Source organism: Chroicocephalus ridibundus, chromosome 2, assembly GCF_963924245.1.
Source record: "Chroicocephalus ridibundus chromosome 2, bChrRid1.1, whole genome shotgun sequence".
Classification (NCBI taxonomy): Eukaryota; Metazoa; Chordata; class Aves; order Charadriiformes; family Laridae; genus Chroicocephalus; species Chroicocephalus ridibundus.
In genome coordinates this window covers 120,201,792-120,225,577 of record NC_086285.1, presented here as the reverse complement: position 1 = coordinate 120,225,577, position 23,786 = coordinate 120,201,792, and the positions used below count along the sequence as shown (strand labels likewise).

The 23,786-nt window shown below is 39.6% G+C and overlaps 1 protein-coding gene across 1 annotated transcript in view; it reads left to right on the top strand.

The window, feature by feature from the left end:
* The window catches only part of CDH2 (cadherin 2), a 119,918-nt gene that overhangs the window by 87,367 nt on the left and 8,765 nt on the right, over positions 1-23,786 (top strand). Inside the window, exons 8-15 of the mRNA XM_063326770.1 lie at positions 2,961-3,098; positions 3,461-3,646; positions 5,893-6,149; positions 7,640-7,782; positions 9,022-9,255; positions 9,580-9,813; positions 11,935-12,074; positions 23,547-23,711. Coding sequence (XP_063182840.1) covers positions 2,961-3,098; positions 3,461-3,646; positions 5,893-6,149; positions 7,640-7,782; positions 9,022-9,255; positions 9,580-9,813; positions 11,935-12,074; positions 23,547-23,711 — 1,497 coding nt within the window. The remainder of the gene's footprint in view (positions 1-2,960; positions 3,099-3,460; positions 3,647-5,892; positions 6,150-7,639; positions 7,783-9,021; positions 9,256-9,579; positions 9,814-11,934; positions 12,075-23,546; positions 23,712-23,786) is intronic.

Genomic DNA, 23,786 nt, shown 5'->3' with positions numbered 1-23,786 from the left:
AATGATTAATGTTAAATCATTCAAATATTAAATTAGACTAATATGAGATAAAATGGTTTCCTTCCCAAGCCATTGCTCTGCTTCCTTCATTTCCTGAGTCATTTCATGGATGTCAATTAAATTAAAATGACCAGGAGCCTAGAAAGCCAGATCGGAATTGAGCAGGTCTCTTGACTGTGGACTGGGGAGTGCCTCGTTGCACAAGTTTTCCTTGTTGCCCAAGTTTCCTTGTTGCCCAGGAACCTTAACTGGGCTACCCACTTCAGCCATTCTGCCCTTTTCTCTTAAGCCTGACTCTCTTTCTAAAGCTCTAGTTAGGCTCATAAAATAGTAGACAGGATTTTAAATTCTTAAGTTGTGTGACCCATGATTTGCGGGAGCATATGTGTTGTAGGCATTAAAAAAAAAAAAGTAGTTCCTCTGATGGCATTCCTCATCTGCTAGTATTTTAGGTCAACATACACAATGCATTATCTGTGCTAATGTGCACAGGAGGAGAGTTGCTTGAGTAGGGGACTCAGCTAAAGGCAGAAGTCGTCTTTCACTTGCTGTCCCAAATGATGCTCTTTCATGAGATCCAGCTGTTCTCATTTCTTCTGCTATTGCTGTGGAATTCACTTCAGCATTAAAACATCTGCCTTAGTGCTGGAGGTGCCGAAGAAGTCAGGCAGGGTACTTAAATTTACACACTGACATTCCTGCCTCACGTGAGGTTAATTCAGTGAAGTGCTCTTTTATTTGGCTTGTGTTGAAATGGAAAGATGTGAGCTGATGAGGTCTGCGTTCTGTCTTGAAGCTGCCAGTTCGTTTTCGGATGTGTTGCTGCAAAGCCTCTGTGCAGGCTGCTGACACGGCTTATTCCTGGCTCCTTCTCAACCTGCAGTTAAAAGAGGAGAGCCACCTCCCTCAGTTCCCCCATGCTTGGAAAGTTGTGCCCTTGTCGATTTCTGAAATTTCATTCCCAGCAGTTGATCTTCTGTGTTTGAGTGCTGGAAGGGAGGGAAAACAAACAAAACCACATATATGCTGTCTTTTGGGGCACTTCTAGTGTGCTGTTTCTGTTGGAAATAAATAAGAAGATTGTACGGAAGTGGAGTCTCCGTGTAATAATAATGGAGTTTCCTTAATGAAATTTGCTTCTTGGGATCAATGTGTTAAGACCCAGATGAATCAGAAGCACCTGCTGTTTCAATAACGTAGAATCATCTGGCTGCAAGATTTGCTTCAATACGGCTCTAGATTTTATTGCTTCGCGATAAGTAAAGTGTATATATATATTTATTTTTTTTCATGGATGAAAGTGGTAAAAGTATTTCTTTGATTCCCTTGTGACTGTTGCTCTTGTTGGTGTCATGAAGGAAACCTTCAGGATGTTTACTGAAGCCTTTTGAAGGTCACTTTGCGAGTATGTTTTCCAAGCCAGAATTTGTATACATACTTATGCATTATTAAACATATATATTGCACTTCTGTATAAATAATATTAGTCTTGCTTTTTTAAAGAACTGTGGGGTGCATATGCAGTAGTACAGATTTGAGGTGTGTTTGTAAGGGTTCCTTTGTGAAAGAGGACATGAGCATAAATTATTCTCAGTGGGAGATAAAGATTCATACAGCTTTTTTTAAAAACTTGTTTTATTCAGTGGCTCATATTTGCTGCTTGGAAGTGTGCATAACCATTAGATCTCTAATGTCTGTCGTTGTGTCTGGACAAAATTTGGAAGAAAGTTAGACATTATCAGTGGAATTGTCTTTGCGGATTTTTTGTATGGATACCCATAGTCCCTTTTTGTAAAGAGTTTCCATGAGGAAGTCATCTGTCTCACAGCCCAGTCTTTAAGTAGTGGGAGAAGATAAGGTACCGAGTAGAAAAAACTGTGCTTTTCTTTGTTTTGCCAGAAGGTTTTTTGCCAACGTTAGTAAACCATTCATGAAAGTGGTATTTCAAAGTAATAGCAGCTTCTTATGTTTGTACATTTCCTTTTGGAAAGAACTGAATGCTAACACCTAGCTATCTTTGAGCTGGGAAATGCCAGATTTGAAACTGAACTGGTAAATGGAAAAGCACACACAATATTTGCATTTCACGGTAGAAACCGTCGATGAGTTAAAATCAACTTCTCAGCAACTCTACACAAAAAAAAAATCATCTTTCTAGCTGGTCGTTTGTTTTGGTTTTGTTTTTGGTTTTTTTTTTTCTTAACACAATCGCATCAACTTTGTTTTAAAGAGCGAGCCAGTTTGCGGTCAGTTCTTCCTTGTGCTGGGGGGAGCCCTGGCCCCGCTCCAGCCCTGCCGGGAGAGCGGAGCCGCTACTACTGGCACACACAGCGACGAGAGGAGGAGGAGGAGATGGCCATCCTCAGACGGGGTGTTTAACATTTATGGAAATAACCCGTGCGGTTGCTCCCTCCCCCTTTCTCCCAGTGCCCCCACTCATCTCCGTTAGCCTTGACATCTTCGGTTTCCATAACGATCGCAAGAAGTTGCAACAGCAGTTTTATACTTGGGCTCGGCTGAAACAAAACCTTGGCAGTTGTGGCCGTTTGGCCAACGAACCTGCCTTGGCTCAGTTCTCTTAAATGCTTTTGAGGACTTAGCCTGTTTTAGTGTAAACTGCACTCTTGTGCTTTTCCCCATTTGAAAAGCATTTTTAAATCTGTGAGAGAAGCATTAACTGTATAAAGTGGTTTCCATTTTTGAGAGTAGGAAGCAGGCGGCCTGTCCTCATCTCAGTGATATTTGAAGGAAATCAAGCAGTAGTTCACTGTAGCGAGGTGCAGCCTGGTGCTGTACTCCTGTGGCACAAACTCTGCTCCTGTCGTTTCGGGTGATGCTAACTAGAAGAAACAGTGTGATAGGCTCCATTGCTTAGCAAAGTGCAATTTCGGAAACACCTGCTGTCCTAAGGTAATGTTAGATTTGTCTAAAACTTATGTTGATGTCATTTTGTGTTTTAGAAAGTACAACAATATACATTAATAATTCAAGCTACGGACATGGAAGGAAACCCAACATATGGTCTTTCAAACACAGCAACTGCTGTCATCACTGTCACAGATGTCAATGACAATCCTCCAGAGTTCACCGCCATGACTGTAAGTACAGGGTGGGAGTAACTGAAGGATGTGCGTATTTATAACCATTCCCTGCTTTTCTCGTTACATTCACAGAGAGTAAATATTTATTACTTACTAAATAGTGTACTGACAGGCAGAATTGAAGTACGTCCAGAATACATATCCCTTAGTTACGGTACTCTGCTTAGGCCAAAAGGCAAAAACTGACAAGGTAATCAAACCATCAGTTTTCTGAGTGGCCTCAGGTAAACTTCGTTAGCTAAACTGTGAGAGCTCCAGTGGAGAGAGATGCGCTCCCTAACATTGATGAATGCTCAGTATGGCGTGGTTCTTGTGTGCTTCTGCAGCCGAGGAAAAATGTTTTCTTCTTATTTTTGCAGTTCTACGGGGAAGTACCAGAAAACAGGGTGGATGTGATCGTAGCGAATCTGACGGTAACGGATAAAGATCAGCCCCACACGCCTGCATGGAATGCAATGTACCGAATGACTGGAGGAGACCCGACAGGTCGATTCACCATCCTGACTGATCCCAATAGCAACGATGGGCTGGTGACAGTTGTGAAGGTAAGAGATGCTTGTGCTTCAGAGAATTAAGCAGAGATGGAAGAAGTGGGAGAACGTTGCGGGGGGGAAATGTGAATTCCTGAGGCCAGCACAAGTCTGGAAAGTTAAATGGATGGGCACTGTCTGTCTTGCAGAAGTAAGCCATCCATCTCTTGGAGCATTTTCTTGCTTACGCTATCAGTAGCATTCCAACTGATCAGTTTTAAAAAATAAGATGAGGTTGTTGAAAATGACAGATTTTGAAGCTCTATTTGCCAAAAGATAGGAATTAGTCTGTGAAAAAGCATTTGCTTAGTGTTTGTTGCTAGTGTAAAGAAACAGCTTCCTACCTCCTGGCCTCCATTAGTACTCACGCTTGTTATCTGCAGGTTTTATGTCAACATGTTCCCATTAAAGGAACAGATATAGGCAGTCAAGGCACAATCAGAGAGGAAAAAGTGATAGGTGGGAGGCTACTTCTACAAGAGGCTTTTAAAGACTGGCTATTTTTAAAACCTCACTTAAATACCTTTTATGGAATAACCTGTCTTATCTTCATTCACTAGCCAACAAAGCTCTGTGTTGAGGGGTGACTTATTTCAAGTGATAATAACAATGTGGTTCTATAATTAAACCTGCCAGGCAAGTAGCCACCTTTCCTCGCGGCCCTCTGATAAGTGTCTCATCTCTGAGTTGGCCTGTCTGGTTTTGGCTGATCCACTTACGAAGTCAAGTGTGAGATGCCAGTGTTCCCATTTGGAAATTAAAACATTCTCTCTCCCCCCCTTCCTTTTATTTTTATTTTTTTTATCTTCTCAGTATCTAGGTGAGGAGAAGATACAGTTTTTGTACAGCTATAGTGGTAATTCACACTAGGTATTTTTTTTTAAGAACTGTCTCTGTTTTATAACTGCATTTCCCCAGAGGTACCAATTGTTATATTGCAGTCTTCCAGCAAGAATTATGTGAGTGTCTGTGCTTTGCAATTAGGCACATAAGCATCTTTTTCAGATCTAGGAATGGTATCAAACCAGAACCATCTGGAAAAGTGAATTTAAAAAATGCACAGATTAAACTAAAGTATTACAAAGAGAAGCAAGCCTAAGATTCCAGATCCCTAACCTGTTTGATATGGCTTCGTTCACTTACAAATTTATTTTTAACAAATTCTATCCCTTCTACTGCCTGAGTACCTCAGTGCTTTGCTACACCTGCCCAGGTTTAACAGCAGAGTAGCAGCATGTGGGAGCCTCGCTGGAAAAAGAACTTTTTCCTACAAATACAAGGGAATGATGGGCCTGTTTGTAGCCATGCATGCCATCTGAAATCAGACTCTCTTAAACAGCACAGGAAAATCAGGCTGAGGTGATAAATGGCAGTTTTGCAGTCTGGCCAGCAGCACTCCTTTAAGCACCCAGACATGGGAAGAGTTGGAAGCCTCCCTACAGTTTTTATTGGCAGTGCAATGAGTTGATCTGTCAACCTGTAATGAAGATTGGATTGTCTCTTGTCACTGACTTCATACTGTTACGTGCCAACTGCCCCTGTAAAGTACAGGCTTCCCTTAAGTCTAGAATCAGTACGAGTTGTACAGTGCATAGTACTAAGGTGAATCAGGTGTCGGGGAATGCCTCACCCCTATGCAGCACGGCAGAGGAACTCTAGCCTCAAACTGGTTTTACTCCTTAAATTGGACTTCTGGCTCAGTGAGGAAGACCCCAAACCGAAGGTTGTCTGGACTGTGGTATAGCAGCAGTAGGATTAGCTGAGACTACAAAGAGTCTTTCTAGTGAAACGTTAAGGACATAGGAATCCCTGATCTGTGGGGCTAGGTATGGTCATGAACTTGTTTGAAGGAAACCTTTGTCATAACAGAGAGAGGCAGGTTTCTCTCCCCAGGAGAGCTCCTCAGGAGGTGCATCTGCTCACGCGAGTGCCTGGCACACAGCTGGGAGTTTCTATATCATTTTCTGATTAAATTACTTGTTTCCTCAGTTACCACTAACGGCAGTACCAGAGTAAGTTAAGCCAAAGAATGACAAGATTTCTAGCTGTTTTGACTTCAGAACTGCTGCTGCTAAGCAAAACCCCAACCCAGTCTCCTGTTGAGGTGTTACATTGATTGCATTCTCTTTAGGCTCTGTGCTCATTTTTGAGAAAAGCAGTGCAAGTAATATTTAAAAATGTGCTTTAAAGTAAAAATGTTATTGTATGCTCTTCGCTATCGTAAGTAGATGTCAACACTTTCTGCTCTTTGCTTTTCCCAGCCTATTGACTTCGAGACCAACAGGATGTTTGTACTTACCGTAGCTGCAGAAAATCAAGTGCCTTTGGCTAAGGGGATTCAGCATCCTCCCCAGTCAACAGCAACCGTGTCCATTACGGTCATTGATGTGAATGAGAGCCCATATTTTGTTCCAAACCCTAAGCTTGTACGTCAAGAAGAAGGGCTGCTTGCTGGTAGCATGTTGACGACTTTCACTGCTCAGGACCCAGATCGTTACATGCAGCAAACCTCTCTAAGGTCTATATTAACATTTTGCAGTTATTTAACAACTGGAATGCAATATCCATGTTCTCGAGTGGGTGGGGAGCAGAGACTGCTTACAAAATGGCTGCATTTACCATAGCACACAGCTATACTAATACCTCCTGTAGTGTTTGTGCAGCTTTCTCTAAAGAGATTTTTGGCTGTAGAGAGGGTGACTTGAATGGCATTCATAGATCTGTAAACTAGGTCATCTTCTAATGCTAAGTCCTACTACATCAAGGTAGAATGAAGTTATGCATGTGTATACATTATGCATATATTTGATGGTTGGACTCGATGATCCCAAGGGTCTTTCCCAACCTAAATGATTCTATGATTCTATACGAGGCATCCCAGCAAATTCAGTCAGAGCAGACACATGCTAGTGTGAATTAAGATTATTTGCAATTTAAATTAACCAATAATTTTGACATGGCAGCAATCCACAGATTGCTGATCAAATCTGAAGGGCTTTCTTCTCATTTATTCTCCAGCCATGCAAAGTGCTGCTGTTGTCCATCTGTGAACTCTTGTACTGATAGCTATGATCATAATTTAATCATAATTTGCCTAATGTCTTAAAACTATGCTAAATTAGAAAAGTGAAGAGGATGAAACATGGAAATCTTAAAAGCACGCATTCGCATACCTTGTTTAAAACATGGTCATTAACCGCAAAGCTAAGGCGCAGCGACTAGCCTTGGACCAGGATTTAGGTTCCTAGCTTATCCAACAACGTTTTTAGTTCATGTGGAGGAAACTCCAAAACTTACTCGCTGTCTTTCCTTCCAAAATCAAGGTTCTTAAAATTTTATTTTGTCTTAATTTTGGTTAGCTGTTGCTGATTATTTTGCTCATTTCTGGACATAACATTGTAGACATGATAGCATGAGGACTTAAGGATATATGCATTTTTAATGACCTAAGATAGCTTGCACAGATCAAAGGTCAATTTATCAGATGGAAGGATGGTTTTGAAAGATACTCCTGTTTCAAATTAAGATGAGGAACATGCAGTAAAACCATGATCTCTAAAAAATTAAGTGATATTGGAAGCACTAGAATAATGCGAGTTAGTGCTACTCTAACACTCTTTATTCATTGTTACATCTCTCCTGTTCGCAGTGCTCTGATAAGATAAAAGTTAGTATGAACAACTCTAGCTACAGAACAAGCACAAAAGATCCTTAAGTAAATACTGTAATTGGATCTGAATATGCATGTTATATAGGTTATGGTAATTGTAAGATTTACAATCATACACGATAATTTATATGGCAGAGCACTTCAAGAATCTAAATGTAGGACTGTTTTTAATAAGTGCTTTCAAGAATTTTAGCAACAAGACTTAATAAATGGAAATTTGTGAAATATTGTCTCCAAATTCCACAAATGTGTTCAGAATACAAATTAAAATACTAATATTGCCTTTGTCAGTATTTATGTTGGCAGATAAATAATGCATCTTGTGATCAATTACACAGGTACTCAAAACTTTCAGATCCTGCAAACTGGCTGAAAATTGACCCTGTTAATGGACAAATAACTACTACAGCTGTTCTGGACAGAGAGTCAATATATGTGCAAAATAATATGTATAATGCAACGTTTCTTGCTTCTGATAATGGTATGTAACAACATTGTATATTTATTCAAAAAGCTTTCTTCTGTGTGGTTGAATGGCATTCAGTTTTACTGGGACAGAGAGCAAGATGTGCTTAGAATACATCCAGTTGGAAGTCTGTATTAGTATCAGACTTTGTATATTTCCCACTACTCGGGAAGTGGGCTGAAAATTAATTCCGTGAGTTTGGAGAAAGGCACTGGCTTAGTTACATTAGTTGAGTTTACAGAAAACTGAAAAACCCTGCAGAGCAGTGCAGTAGGCTGAGTGAATGAGCAGCATCAGTGGGCTTTATAGGGAGTAACGTGTTGAGGGAGCCATATTGTATTTTTCCACATTCAGGTTAGAGCAGCGTAGAGGAAAACAAAAACCGTGTCTTTTCAATGTCAGTTTGTTAATGACAATTAACAGTCTCTGCTCAGAAATGAGTCCTTTGAATTCAGCTGGAGTGCCGTACTCTTCATAGCTGATACCAGAAAGACGGGCAGGTGCAGCTAGGAACGTTCTCGCATTAGAGGGGAAAACTTAAACACTTGGGCTATTTATCATGGGGAGAAGACAAATGGTAAAATTTTGCAAACTGATACAGGATAGCAAACCTAGATCAACTATTTCTATCCTTTTGGCTCTGTTCTGGAGGAAAAAAAATTAAATGGAAGATTATGGGGCGTAGGGGTGGAATGAGAACGATTGCTAATTATACTGAGAAATTCAGTGCCACATGTTCACATAAATGTGTGACTTCACCAAGGTTTACGAAAGCATCACACATTATATATGGATAGCAAGAACGTCTAGAAGTAGCGTGCTGGAAGCCAGTATTAGAAAGAATTTAAATAGCACACTTGTGGTAAAGGGTGATGGTTAGTCTTAAAAGTTACAAAATAATTTCTCCAGAGGATAAACTATTCGAATTTTTCACCTTTTTCTTTGAAGCATTTGATGTGGACTGTCTCTGGAGAGGAACTAGCTGTCTGGTCAGTAAAGCGGCTGAGTCCCTGATGTCTGGATCTGCAGTTATTTGCTGAATTTTGCTGAGTAGGACAGTTTTTTTCTGAGGATAGATTATATAAGAATGTGTGTGTTACCAGGAGCAGTGACAGTGTTAGATTGGCTTGGTAAAGACAGAATCACAAAACTGAGGTGAACATATGTACGTGGTAATAGGAAAGTGTTGGTGTGGCTTAATTTAAGTAACTTTCCAATTGGAAACAAGCTCAATACGTTTCTCTTTTCTTTAAGGAATTCCCCCGATGAGCGGAACGGGCACGCTTCAGATATACCTGCTGGACATCAATGATAATGCCCCACAAGTGAATCCAAAAGAAGCCACAACTTGTGAAACACTGCAGCCTAACGCTATTAACATCACTGCTGTAGACCCTGACATAGATCCAAATGCGGGCCCGTTTGCCTTTGAGCTGCCTGACACACCTGCTAGTATTAAGAGGAATTGGACCATTGTTCGAATTAGTGGTAATCAACGTTACAGAAATCTTAATCGTTTTGAAGAAACTATTGCATATGCTTTTCTGTATTTTACTTTGGTGTTACTTCACAACATACATGAATTTGGCTAATATGAACAGGAAAGCACCTTAGTGTAAGTTGCCCAAAGAATAAGAAATTTTAAGAAAAGATGTTCACAGTAAGAAAGAAGTCTGTTGTCCCGAGTGTCATGTAGTGGGCTGAACAATAAATTAACACAGAGCCCAAAGATGAGCCATTTTTGCCAATAATATTTTAAACCCACATAAGCAGTACATTACTTGTTAACAAGTGCCTTATTTTTCCACACAGGTGATCATGCCCAGCTCTCTTTAAGGATCAGGTTCTTGGAGGCTGGTATCTACGATGTGCCCATAGTAATTACGGATTCTGGAAATCCACATGCGTCTAGCACTTCTGTGCTGAAAGTGAAAGTTTGCCAATGTGACATAAATGGAGACTGCACTGATGTTGACCGGATCGTTGGGGCAGGGCTGGGCACTGGTGCCATCATTGCAATTCTGCTTTGTATCATCATCTTGCTCAGTGAGTAGATACATCTCTTAATCCTAAGTCTTCTATTCTTGCTTTGTGAGTGCCATCTTATGTTCTACTTCCATGTACCTTGACAAAGACAGAGGAATGATTAAAGACTAAAGTCCAAGAGTTGTTGCTGCTTAGTTTAATGTCTTGGACAAGTATGAAAACTTGCTGAAGGTAAAGGATTAGGAGTCTGTGAGGCAGATCATAACTAGCACTTGCATGGCAGTCCAGCCCCACAGTGGGTTTGTGAAAGAGATGGTCCATCTGTGCCCCTGGGCACTTATTACGTTACATCAGTGAGCGACCAGGTTGAAGATGTGATTATCCTGCAGACCTCTAGTGGTTTGATGCCATCCACAGCGGGTAACAGTGCTTTTAAGGAGGGCTCCAGTGTTACTACTGTTGTGCTTCAGATTAATTGTAAGTAGGCTATTAGATGAGTTTGGAAAGTGATACATCACAGCCCTTCATATAAGGCCTGACGAGCAGGCAGCTGTGCAGGAACAGAGACGGGTGTGTTTAAGTACTGCCTAAAGCTGTACTAGTATTTTGGTTTTGTGTTAAGTGCATTTAATAAGGGAAATGACCAAACATCATGACTAAGTGTCTGTCCAATGTAGTAAATTAGATGCTAGCTCTCCTACATATTATGGTTAACGGATTTCTGATTGTGGTGGAACACAAGGAAGGATTAACCTGATCAAAGTATACTGTGCAACAGTCCAATGCCAATGACGCAAAGGAGTAATTTTTAAAAAACAAAATAAATTAAAATTTTAAAAGTATATGAGCCTGGTTAAGCCCGTGGCTGTACACAAGTGCAGTACAATTATTTTCCCAATACAAGATACTCTTAAAATGTTAGGTATTCAATTAGCAGAACCTTATTGAAACTATCAAATCTTCTAAGATAGTCTTTACATATTGACATTCTGACAAGACAGGCTGAGACAACTGGGGTTGTTCAGCCCGGAGAAGAGAAGGCTCCAGGGAGACCTTATAGCAGCCTTCCAGTACTTATAGGGGGCCTACAGGAAAGGTGGGGAGGGACTTTCTATTAGGGAGTGTAGCAATAGGACTGGGGGTAACGGTTTTAAACTGAAAGAGGGGTAGATTTAGATTAGATTTTAGGAAGAAATTCTTTACTGTCAGGGTGGGGAGACGGCTTGCCCAGAGAAGGTTGTGTATGCCCCATCCCTGAAGGTGTTCAAGGCCAGGCTGGATGGGACTTGGAGCAACCTGGTCTAGTGGGAGGTGTCCCTGCCCATGGGCAGGGGGGTTGGAACTAGACGATCTTTAAGGTTTTTTCCGACCCAAACCGTTCTATGATTCTAGATACATTGGAATTTCTTTCCGTGAAGGTGGTTGTAATTGGAAGCATGCCTATTGTATTAGAAATTAATTTACTCACATTTATTCTGGTTTGTTCTCATTCGGTTTTCTTTAACAGCTTTAGTTTGTAAACAAGCAAACAGTTTAACACTATAACTTGAAATTGTTGAGATTAAAGATTAAAAATACATAGCCTAAATGCCACTGCGTTTTCCTTGACCTTGATTCCTCTTGCTTCTAAACATAAATCTAAACTTTGGCAACAGTATGGCCTGTTCTCATGGACCGCTGAGTTGTACACCAAATCAGCCTAAGCTCGGTGATGTTCAAACATCAGAATTTAACTTAAACTATATAAATTAATATATATTATTGAGACATAGCAGGAAAAAATATAAATAATATAATCTTTTAGAATTCTTGCCAGTACTGGAGAGATTCCCTTCTGAATGCAGTGGTTTATGAAGCTTTGTCTTCCTTACTTATTTTCGTGACAAGTTTATTTTGCAGATGTGGAATCCGTTTGTGACTTATGACCTTGAAAACGTGATTGATTTCCAAATCAAATTGCCTATAGTAACCTGAGTTGAAACTTCTCTTGCTTAAGCTGCCTTCTATACATTTTTTTTTTATTTTTTAGAAAAACAACCTCATCCAGAACAGTCAAAGCCAACTTTCTTGGCTTTTTTCTTTTTTTCTTTTTTAAATCTTGGTATTAAATTTGTACAATTTTCCATGGATGTAATGTCAGAATTAAGATGTGGTTTTGTGTCTTCCCTTTTTGCCATGTAGTTTTAGTTTTAATGTTCGTGGTATGGATGAAACGCCGTGATAAAGAGCGTCAGGCAAAGCAGCTCTTGATTGATCCAGAAGATGATGTGAGGGACAACATTCTGAAATACGATGAAGAAGGTGGTGGAGAAGAAGATCAGGTGAGGAATGGTTAATGGTTTTTACATAGAGATTTGTATTTCACTCTACAATGTATCTGTTTTGTTTCCATTGACACATTATGATAGGTAGCTAATTTTTGTGTTAAATACTGCAGGCAGTAATTAATGTTTTAAAAACCTGAAATATAACATCGCTTTATCATGTTGTTTTTTGCAGTTCCAGAGATACCAATTGCTTGCCTTTTGGATGAGATGTAAAACAGGCAGTATCTTGTCTGCTTACAGTCACAGCATTCTGACCATATTGCAACTAAGGCTGTTACCTTTAAATGAAAATTAACATCCACTCTCATTGCAGTCTGTAAACATTCTTCATTCCTTGTCTGAGATCCTGTTGTACAGAATCACCAGTGCAGAGTGCCTAATATAGTCTATTCCAAATATGACCATTTTAGTGGTGGGTGAATGCCTTTCTAGATGTACAGTAATGTTGGCTATTGACAGATTGGCCACTACTGGGATTTCAGCTTGGAAAGTATTTATGTTTCAAGTAGCTGTCAGGGCACATCTGTGTTTATTCAAATACCATTCCAGGCAGGTGCCATATGCATTTACTCTCACATCACCTCTGGTTGAACCACTGCTGATATGTCAGAGGACTAGGAGTGATGTGTATATATGCTAAGAATAGCTTCTTTTTCCCCTCTGTCTCCGAGTTAGTGAATTTCCAAGCAGTGTGATTACCTTCCTTCAGATGAGGCTTATTAAGTGCTTTATGAACATGACAAAACAGTAGATTTATGCACATTATTAGTGGTAGAAGTAAGTGTAATAATTACAAATGGAGCAGTGCATATAATAGGGTCTAAGAAATTTTCCAGTAAAAAGCCTTGAAAAATTAAGTGTAATTCTTCCACATATCCCCAGTCACAGTGATCTGGCACTTGAGTTACCTGAAAAGTGTCTCCCTTCACTGGCACAGACATTTATATCTTCCCTCTGCTTGTTTGTCTACCTGTCTTTTAAAATACCTCCAGTGATGATGATTCCACCACCTCCCTGGGCAGCCTCTTACAATGCTTGATAACCCTTCCAGTGTAGAATTTTTCCCTAATATCCAGTCTAAACCTCCCCTGGCACAACTTGAGGCCATTTCGTCTTGTCCTATCGTTTGTTACCTGGGAGAAGAGACCGACCCCCACCTCTCTACAGCCTCCTTTCAGGTAGTTGTAGAGAGCGATAAGATCTCCCCTGAACCTCCTTTTTTCCAGGCTAAACAACCCCAGCTCCTTCAGCTGTTCCTCCTAAGATCTTGTACTGTGCTCCTCTCCAGTGAAAGTGCTGTCTTTGAGAGAGGTATAGTCAGGGTAGTGCGGCAGGAGGTAGCATTGTGTGCATGCCATAGAGATGAGCAGGATGTAAACCATCCGTAAATGTAGCCTTTCACCAGCAGTGAATCACGCAGTGCACACAATGAAAGGAAAAACTGGGGGGAGTAGCAGTAAAGTGGTAAGAAATGTGAAATTAGGATCATTGCCTCTCGCAGTGAGCAGAGGAAGCAGCTAGACACGGAGAGGTTTAAGGGCTTATAGAAAATTGAGTGATTTTTAGCCACAAAACCTCTGCTTGCTTTCTAAAGACAAATTTTAAGGCCACAGTTGCAAATTAGTTATTTTAGCTGCCAGCCACATAGTTCAGGTACACCGGTCCCATTCCTGATCCATTGAGCAGTAGACCATAGTGTCTGAGGGTCTAAAATGCCTTTATACACTCCAGATGTAAAAAACATTGCAGGAAAAGAAAAGAAAAGCTTGTACAAAATATAGCAAGCTTTTATAACCACTTCTGTAGCAAGAGTTTTAGACCACTTTAGAGTGGTTTTAGACCACAAGAGTTTTAGGCAAAAAAGGGGGTAGATTCTCCCACAGCTCCAAAGTTAGGAATTTGTTCCTGTCCAGAATGGCTGAATAGCGAGCACAAATTTTTCGCATAGGCACTTAGATTTCTGATTACAATGGATGATGGAAATAAGTTCTGTCTTGCGTTTCAGGGAGATTATTTTACTTTATTTTGGTTTGACGTTTTGTATAGTCTATTCTCTGCCTGTGCTTAACTAGATGATAATAATTCCTAGGTTCATTTGTTCTTGGTTCCCTCCTTGTCCCCCTCACCTCCTGTGCCTAGGGGAAAGAGGGAGGATTTTACTTGATCAGGTTTTATTTGGTCTTGCACGCATTTTATGTGAGATTTAAGAACTTGGAATGATAAGCTTTTGAAACGTCCCAACAAGTTCCCTACAAGTAGTAATCTCATTTCTGCAAACCGTGGCTTAGCGAAGTACTGCACAAGCAAACCTGTGTGCAGAACATTGTGGGTAAAAGGCATTGGCCATGAAGATCTCTGTGTTTTTATCAAAGTTAAAGCATTAAAGTGTCAAAGTTGAAGTGTTCTAAAAAAGTATGAGACTGCCATCAAAAATCTATTTTCAGAATGAGGCCTCATAGGGTAAAACTGCCACTGTTCTATTAAAATCAAGAAAAAATATTTCACGTCAGCCTTGCATCCACAAGTCATCAGCAAATGACAGAAGAAAGTGCTCAATGTCAATATTAACTTTTCATGGTGCACTTTCCCCCAAACTCTCAGGACTGATTGAACAAGCACCTTCGGTGGAAGGCAGTGCACAAGGTGACCCAGAAACAGAACCATCCAACCCAGGGTGCATCTATTGCAGAAAAAAAAAAAAAAGGAATGCTCAAAGCTTCCTGGAATCTCCGCGAAAACATTTTAAAAGCTTCAGATACTTGCATAATCTGTACCTTTTAAAATTACTTATTTCTGTTTATAGCAAGCAAATTACTTACGCCTTCTTAAAATTGCCTGTTTTTCTTGATGAATACTTGAAAACTTACTCTGTGTGGCCTCATATTTTTCTTGTTTATCCCAGATCTTTAGGTGATTTGACTTCGGCTGGTAGGGCTTGAAGATGAGTGATAGAACTTAGGACTCTCTGCATCCTGAACCAAGCTACTTTTAGACTTGTGGGTTTGCTCTTGGAGTAATTTACTTATTCAAGAGGGTTTATTTATTTGGAAGCTGTGCAGTTGGGTTTCTTAGCTGTCATGGCAGACCCAGAAACTCCTAAAGCATGCTTGGCGTGTTCCTTTCAAACTCTTTGTTCATGTTATCAGAGTAATGTCTCCCGCAACAAACTTGATGATTTCCAAATTCCAGATAGTTCCTCTGAGTCATAGCAACTGTCAACAACAAGGTGGAATTCCTGCTTGGTTTTCTTTTTTGTTTGTTTGTTTTTCTCCTGTGCTAGCATTTCCAAGGAATTATTATGTGAAGTCTGTCATAAAAGAGCAGTTTATTCCATCGTGAAGGTCTTCTGTTAATCCCATCTGAGGCCATCTTGGCCTGCTTCATTCACTCTGACAGACTGAATGCTTGTAAAATAAATAGACGTTCCTGAATGATTCATAGTCTTCCTCTAGCCTGGCATGATGTACACGGGGTCGTGTGATCTCCACAGCAGTTGAGAAAAATGCTTTTAATTCCCTAAGCCAGAGATGCTCTTGAGCTGTGGGTCATAACTGAAGTCATCCTGCTCCCTACTGAAGAGTGTTGTCAACACTGGAAATATTCTGGACTTTTTTCACCTAAACTTCTGTTTGTCAGAAATTTGGTCTGAAAAACTGGCTGTGAAAGCTGTACAGCACTCCTGTCATCTCAGGCAGAAACATTTTTTCCTGGTATCAGCAAAGATCACTGTGCTAGCAGAATTTGGGGATAAGGGAGGAAGGAGAGGGGGCAGAGGTATTCCAGATAGAAGGTCTGTGATTATTCTCAGGATTTTCTTCAATATTGTCTAGTTTTAACAGTCTGGCCACCTGGCTTACAGGAGCTGGGCCGTGAGAGGCTTTGAGTCAGCATCATTCCACCACAGAAGTCAGACTGGTTTGGTTATGGGTTTGGGGAGGGGAAAAGTGTTGTGGGATTATTTAATTTGTTTTGGATTTAGTTTTTTTTTAAATTCCATCTGAATGTTTAACCCAGCAATTGGGGGTGGGGGGATACACACACGACACAACACAACACAAACTACGGTTTGCTATATTCTGAGGTAGATGTGCCTAATTTAGGTACAAATTATGAAGCTGATAGTGACTGTCTTGATTATTAATGGACCGTATGATCTGGAGTTTGTAGCTGTTTAGCAAACGGGAGGTGTGAGATACAAATGACAAATATTCTCCCCTGACGTAATGTGCTCTTAGCTTGTAACAGTATTGTTAATTCTAAGTACCAAAACCTCACGTTGGCTGAGTGTTAAAGCACTTAGCACATGTCTGCAGCATAGGTCACACACATAGCAGATCACAACCCATAAGCATCACTAATTTCGTTTTCGTCGCATATCTGAGGCCATTCGTGTGATTTACATCGAGGCAGTGGGTGCTCGACTGGGATACGTGCAGCATATGTCAACTTGATAACTGTGATACATTTTTTTCCATTTAATTGCTTTTGTATACATCTCATTGCACAAGATGATCCTCTTACCTCCTTTGAGCCCATTTCTATAGTATTTTCTGAATTTCAGTAGTACTTGCCCCCCATGCAGATGGTCCAGTTGAAGCAAGTTGCCCAAGCAAGTGCATGGTATGTTTTGATAGTATTGATCAGCTCTTTTAAACCTGTATTTTAATCTTGCCCTCAAATCTCTTCAGCACAAGTTTCTAATGCAATGATTTTACGATTATTCAAAGTATTATTCTTCGTAAGGATTCTGTTTGTTCTGTCCTACATCAACTTTTCTTACGTGTGTATTCAGACATTAGTCAGTAGCTTGCTTTTTGTCGTGTTTTATTACATTTATATAGAGAAAGAAAAGAGCATTTAATTTAAAGGTAATAATAGCATTACAAATAAAACCATAATGGTTTATTTTTATATGATAGGTTATAAATTCTAAACAGAAACTGCTCCTTCAATGAAAGGGTAGCTTTATTCCAGCATTTGTGTGTCACTGATAAAAACAAATTGAGTAAACCTTTGGATTTTTTGTTTGATTTTTTTTTTTCTTACTGTCATAACTTTGTATGCGTGCATCTTAAAATTACATTGGTCTTGTATGCTGGATCTTGTCATAACCTCTGTTGTAAACATGACAACAGACCTTACCTACTCAATGAACTTTATAAATCCATTTGAGTATAGTTTATTTTCGCCACCCTATCTGAGTGTTATTCAGATCACTTACTCTCGCCCTCTAACCTTTATTTTGCATTGCATTAAGTTTGGAACCTATTTTATGTTTAGAATTTTTAATGAGAATGAATGGAATAACTGTTGCTAAGATATCTCTAGCAATATAAAACATTATAATTACAAGGTAGTTATTTTGGGGATTGTGTTTGCTTACTAAGACATTAACTTCATTTTTTTGAATGAGTGACTCATGCAGTGCTCCTGTGGAGGAATTACTGTCATTCCTTGGTGAATCTTTATCTCAACATACGAAAAGTAATGTTTCCATAATTCCATTACAAAATTGTTTTGTGTTTTATTTTATCCTATCTAGAACCTACGCCTGTTATTGTGTTTTATCTGCAGCTGGAGTTTAACTTTCACCTTTTTTATTATTAAAAGAGATAAGCTAGCTTCTTGGTTATCCTAAAAATTACTAACTTGTAATGCTCCAGATGCATCTATAATAAAAACAAATGGGAAAAGCAATATGGCAGAAAGTAATAAAAAATGTGAGTGGCAAATAAAGAGCAACTGTTAGTGCAGGCATTTTAACTAGCACCCCACCTGCAGCCTACATCTAGTCAGTCCTCTGTGCTTTGCTTTCTTTGGAGTCCCGTTATTTCAGTGGATGTAAGATTTAGGGTGGGTTGGAGCTTTTTGCTTTTTTATGTGAAAATTTCTCACTAGCTTTTTAGGGTGATGCTTGGTGGGTTTGGGGGTAAAATAGTAAGATATAGCAGGATTGGGTTTCACTTCCTTTTTCTTTGTTTTTAAAAGACCTTGGCAGGTGGGAACATTCAGCTGTGTAAAATGTTTCTTCCCTTGCTCCCCCATCCCATTTCTCTGTTGGAGTAGACAGTAATTGGTTTTGGAACACAAAGGCAAAGCAGGACGTGTATTTTATCCAAAGTTATAGTTTGCTCTGTTCTCTTCAGCCAGCAATAAAACTGGATTTACACTAAGGCATCATCCTGTAAAGGGGATGGGTGCGATGCAAACTTCTGCCAATGTTGTTTTATGTGCACTTAGACTACGGCAGCTGATTTTGTTTAGTGAATGACACTTCCAGCTGTCATTGTCAAATTAAGTGATCTGGTGACTAATTGATTATTTCTTGCATGGGGATAGACTTGAACTTTCATATTTCTTTGCAAAGGCTGCATCCTTTGAAAATGAGAAACAGGCGTAGTGTTTTTTTTTGTATTAGTCATATGTCTAGGCCTGTATTCATGCATAGCCAAAGCTTTAGTTCTGTACAAGGTAAAAAAACAAGACGTCCCTAAAAGTGTACAACACAGTCTAATGAATGGCCAGGAAATATACTGAGAGTTCTGAGATAAGCCAGATTTATAAATCATTAATGAATGTATCAGTCAGGTTGCATGTATTAGAATGTATTACTGTTAGAGAAACTTCTTAGTAGTGGAAAGTTCAATTTAGATGTATTATATTCCAATATTATCAGAGTTCTCCTAGCTGGAAAAAAGTCAGTCCCATCTATGCATAGCAATTCACAGTTTTAGTATGTTGTGGTTTGATCATAGAATGATTTGGGTTGGAAGGAACCTTAAAGATCATCTAGTTCCAGCCCCCCTGCCATAGGCAGGGACACCTTCCTCCGCACCAGGCTGCTCAAAGCTCCATCCAACCTGGCTGTGAGCACTTCCAGGGATGGGAAGGAACTTCTCTGGGCAGCCTGTTCCAGTGTCTCACCACCCTGACAGTAAAGAATTTCTTCCTAACATCTGATCTAAATTTCCCCTCTTTCAGTTTGAAACCATTACCCCTCGTCCTATCGTTACACTCCCTCATAAAGAGTTCTTCCCCATCTTTCTTATAGGCCCCCTTCAGGTACTGGAAGGCCACTACAAAGTCTCCCGGGAGCCTTCTCTTCTCCAGGCTGAAAAAACCCAACTCTCTCAGCCTGTCTTTATAGGAGAGCTGCTCCAGCCCTCTGAGCATCTTCGTGGCCCTTGATTCTGTTGTTTGCAGTTCTGCTGTATAATGTTCCAGTATGCATTCGTATAAAGCAGGTCCAGTTACTGTAAAAAGTTTTACTTTGTTAAGTTTTTGCCAAGAATTTAAGTAAATCTTTTAAAATGCAAACACAACCAGAACAGCTAATCCAGGGGGAAAAAAACCAAAACGTTAACTTTATAAAACTAGAAGCTTCTGAGAAACTCTATTTCCTGGCCTATCCCTTCATTTATTTATTTTTTTTTTAAGGAATGTAGAATCTGGTAACAGTCAAAAAGCAAGGTACTTTTTAAAAAAAATTTCTCTTACTACCGTAACTGATGACTGCTCCATGGGGGTTTATTACTCAGGTGCTGTGAAACGAATAGCTGCCTCGTACAAGAGGAAGTTGTTTAAGGGAAGAGATTTTGAAGGCTGCGTTATCTCGTTTCTCTGTAAATCAGTGATTACTGGGGAATATAAAATGGCCTTTTCTTCTGTTCTGGACATTTCTTCTAGTCAAGTAGAGATACTTGCACTGCGCTTCAGACTGCTGTGTAGATGTTCTTAAAGAAGTGCTTTTGGGGGTTTTGGACCCTCCAGCCTACACATCTGGTAAGGTGGTTAATTTTTAGGGCTTGGCTAGCTGGTTTTGGCATTTAGCACTGTCTCACTAGGATCTCACATTTCAGGAATGTGAGGTGTGAGCTAATACTGGTGTAAGTCTTTGCTTAAAGCTGTCCACAACTAAGTAAATAGATAATAAGATTAATGTTTGGAGCGAGGGGGTTGGTGGGGTTTTGCGGGGGGTTTTTTTGAGCTTGTTTAATTTCACAAGATGCAACTTGTGACAAAATGCCCTTTTAGTATATTGGGATTTTATTTTCTTTCTTAAAAGAAAAAGCAAATCAAAACCAGAACTTTTTCTGCTTCGGTACAGATGTCAGGGTATTTTTGTCTTTTTCAGCAACAGCAAATAGTGATGCCGGAGATGCTAACCAAAGAGAGTTATATCGATAAAGCATTAAGTTTGTCACCTCTTGAACCAGTAGTTATCTAAAAGGTAGCTGTATTGTCTCATCCACTAATATCAGATCCCTTTATGAACAAGGGGAAAGACAGGGGATCATTCAGCTTGCTTCACTTAAATTCCTGTCATAGAATGGGGGGTTTCTGTTTCCCTGTTGACTGTAGACTTGGACAATCAGGCTAGTCTAAATTTCTGGTTTTAAAAGGCGTGGGGGTTGCTAGATGCAAAATGGGAGCAAACTAAAATGTTTTAGTGACCTTCTAACACAGAAAATCTAATACTAAATTCTCCCTTCCATCAACAATCTAACCTTTTCTGGAAGTTTGAGGAGAAAAACTCAAACCCTCTGTTTGGATTTGCTTAAATCCAAACTGAAGGATGGGAAAGAAGTATTTGTTCTGAAATTGCTGGAGTTAGAGCTAAACAGCATAAATAATAAATACCTCTGACAAAAATTGGCAGCCGTATGAATTAGGCGCTCACAGCCTTTGCTCAAGTATGTGTCCAATGGAGGGCCTAATCTTGTGCCTCAGCAGATTGTAATTACGAACAGATTACATGGAAAAAAAAACTGGAGCCAAGACACAGCATTGTTGACTTGTGGTCCTGAAATTAAAAGTAAAAATAATGACCCAGCGTGTTGTTCCAAGCTGGGTATCCCAACCTACCCCAGCATGTCTTGTTTTCTCTCTGATGTGCCACAGTTTTCCATTTACTGTCACTTCTGTACTTAACTATCTTAACAAACTGCTTGAGACTAACCTTACAGTCTCTTCAGGAGCTTTAGGTAATATGTGAAAGGTTTTCCTATTTTTCTATCTGTGAATGCAGCATTGAGTGAAGAGATGGAATTTCAGCAGCGCTAAACAGCTTACACCTTGGCTTTTTAAAACATTTTTCCTTCTTTTACTTTGCAATAATTGAGTAGAGTTGGCTTTAGACAGAATTTTGAAACAGCTGGAGTCATTGCATGATGCTGTGCTTGCACGGCACTGAGCCAGTTTGGGGAGATGGTGGATGACTTTGCCATAACTGACGGATGTACAGTTAGTATTGATTTTAATGATACGAGAGATTTGAGAGTCTGTGGTAATAAGCACAGTGGATCTTCTCTTCCTGTCCGGACACTAATAGACCTACAAAATAAATTTCCTCTGATAGAAGGTTAGTTGGCAGTGTCATAAATTACTCTAGAAAAGAAAACAAACCCAAAGCGGGAGTCCGTGTAAGGACACATTCTACACTGCAGTTGCCTTGCAGATGGCAATCTGGGCTGTCTTTTTAGCCGTAGAGCCTGGAGATGTCTCAAACTATACATGCACTCAAGAGGATGGCCTTAGAAGTGATGATACTGGACTGACTGACTTGATTCGTACTGCGTTTCTGTTTGACCCCTAATCAGAAAGAAGCGAATGCATGTGCCAGTGGGTGGAAAAAAACATACTATCTTTATAAAACTGAAACAGACAGAGAGGCTCGCCTGGTTTTATTACATTATTATTTAACCATACCTGTTTGAATTCCTTCATAATTAAACACTTAGTATAAAAAAATTATTATTTTTTTTTTTTTTTTTTTTCATTTTTCTCTGTTGGTGTTTTCCACCTTTATCTTTTGGGTATGAAAAGCACTTTTGTGTGTTTACATATTTATAAATTCTAAAAAGTATATTCTTCTCTGTTTAATAGGATTTTGTGATAGCATGTCTCTGAACTATTTTGATTTATTTTACGTAATAAAAAGAGAAAGGATAAAAAGTTCTGTTCTGTTTACTTTTCTCCTACTCATACCACTTCATGGAGATCACTTATTATTCTGTTTGGTACATGAAGAACCGAAGGGTAGAAGTTACAGCTCTGCCCCAAGGAACTTGTAATCTAATTAAAGCATATGAAACTGCATTCTCAGATCTCAGTGGAGCTGTTCCACCTTTTTTGACTATATATTTGTGTGCAGTCAGCTGAGGACCCGAGTAACAAATTAGACGGTGTAGTGGATTTGATAGTCAGTTGCAATTCTCCCAACAAACTACCTTCACTGCTGTCAACTGACGACTTCTTCTGTTGAAAAGTCTGGTTTTGGGGTCACAGTAGGTAATACTCTCACAAAGGACCTACATCCCGAGAGGTGACAGCACAAGTAAATGCTTGCATTCCTTCCTTGAGGAGCCAGTGAGGAACCAATGAAAATGCAATTGTCTGCACAGCCAGCTTCCAGCAAGTTGAGATTATAAATAAGATTTTTACCAGAACAACACTGTTGAAAAATAGAGGCTGGTGATAAAGGGAGGTTATTTAGGATGCTCCTCAACTGCTTGGATTATTTGTGGGGCAGGGTATCTGGCATACAGTAGAGTTGGCATCAGCCCCAATCTACTGGTAGTTCGTGAGTGGCTTTACTTTAAGCCTTTAAGCCCACTTCTTTGTTCTGCATTTTTACCAGTGCCTTGTTGCGAAGGCATCCTAGAGCATGACTGCCTTCTGGACATGACAACCGTAAATGACAATGCTGAAATGCATCGCGCTGTGCAAATAGTATTCAGGCATATCTATCTTAAATGCATAAAAATTCATCTAATTAAAATTTTTTATATACATACATACATACTGCTTGTTGGAATTCATAGTGCTGTGCGAGCTGCATCAGTCTGCCAGAGTTTGAAACTGCTGCATCAAGTATTTAATGAACAGATCCACAAGTAATCTCTAGAAAGTACTTAGAATTAAGACCAAATCTGAGGAGCTTTGTACTTCTTATGACATTTTTCCCCCTTTGGCTTTCATATTAGAGAAGCCACATGAAATCAGAAAGGAGTCTTAAATTCATTCTTTGAAGGTATTATAAAAATGCTGCAGAGCAGTGCTCTTGCTTTTTTCTCAGACTGAGAATGTCTGGCATTTATTTGCTTAGAAAAATAAGAGTTGGATTTGGCATCTTTGCTCTATGCAGTAAATCATCATTACTAGGCAAAGTGCTTAGTCTCTTAATAGTACTACTCAAATCCTTGCTTCTCAATGGAAAACTTATGAGAAGCTCTACAAATCTGATGGAATAGAATCAAAACTGTAGATTCAGGGAGTATAAATCAAATAACATCCTGTTGGTATGCAAATAACAATGTTATTGACTTAGTAAGCATTACAATCCTGAAAATAGGACTTCTGTTGAAACGATACTTTGTGTTTTCCCTGTTTTCCTCCTCATGTTTCCCCCTGACAGATATTGTTTGACATTCTCCTAACGTAGTGTCCTTGTTTCATATTTTGCAGGATTATGACTTGAGCCAGCTCCAGCAGCCTGACACTGTGGAACCAGATGCCATCAAACCTGTTGGAATCAGACGTCTTGATGAAAGGCCAATCCATGCAGAACCTCAGTATCCAGTCAGATCAGCTGCTCCTCATCCTGGGGACATCGGGGACTTCATTAATGAGGTAAAGAAGAGAAAAGGAGTTTTCTCCTAAGATCTGATAAGCTTTTCTATTTTGTTTATTGTACTCTGCAGGAGG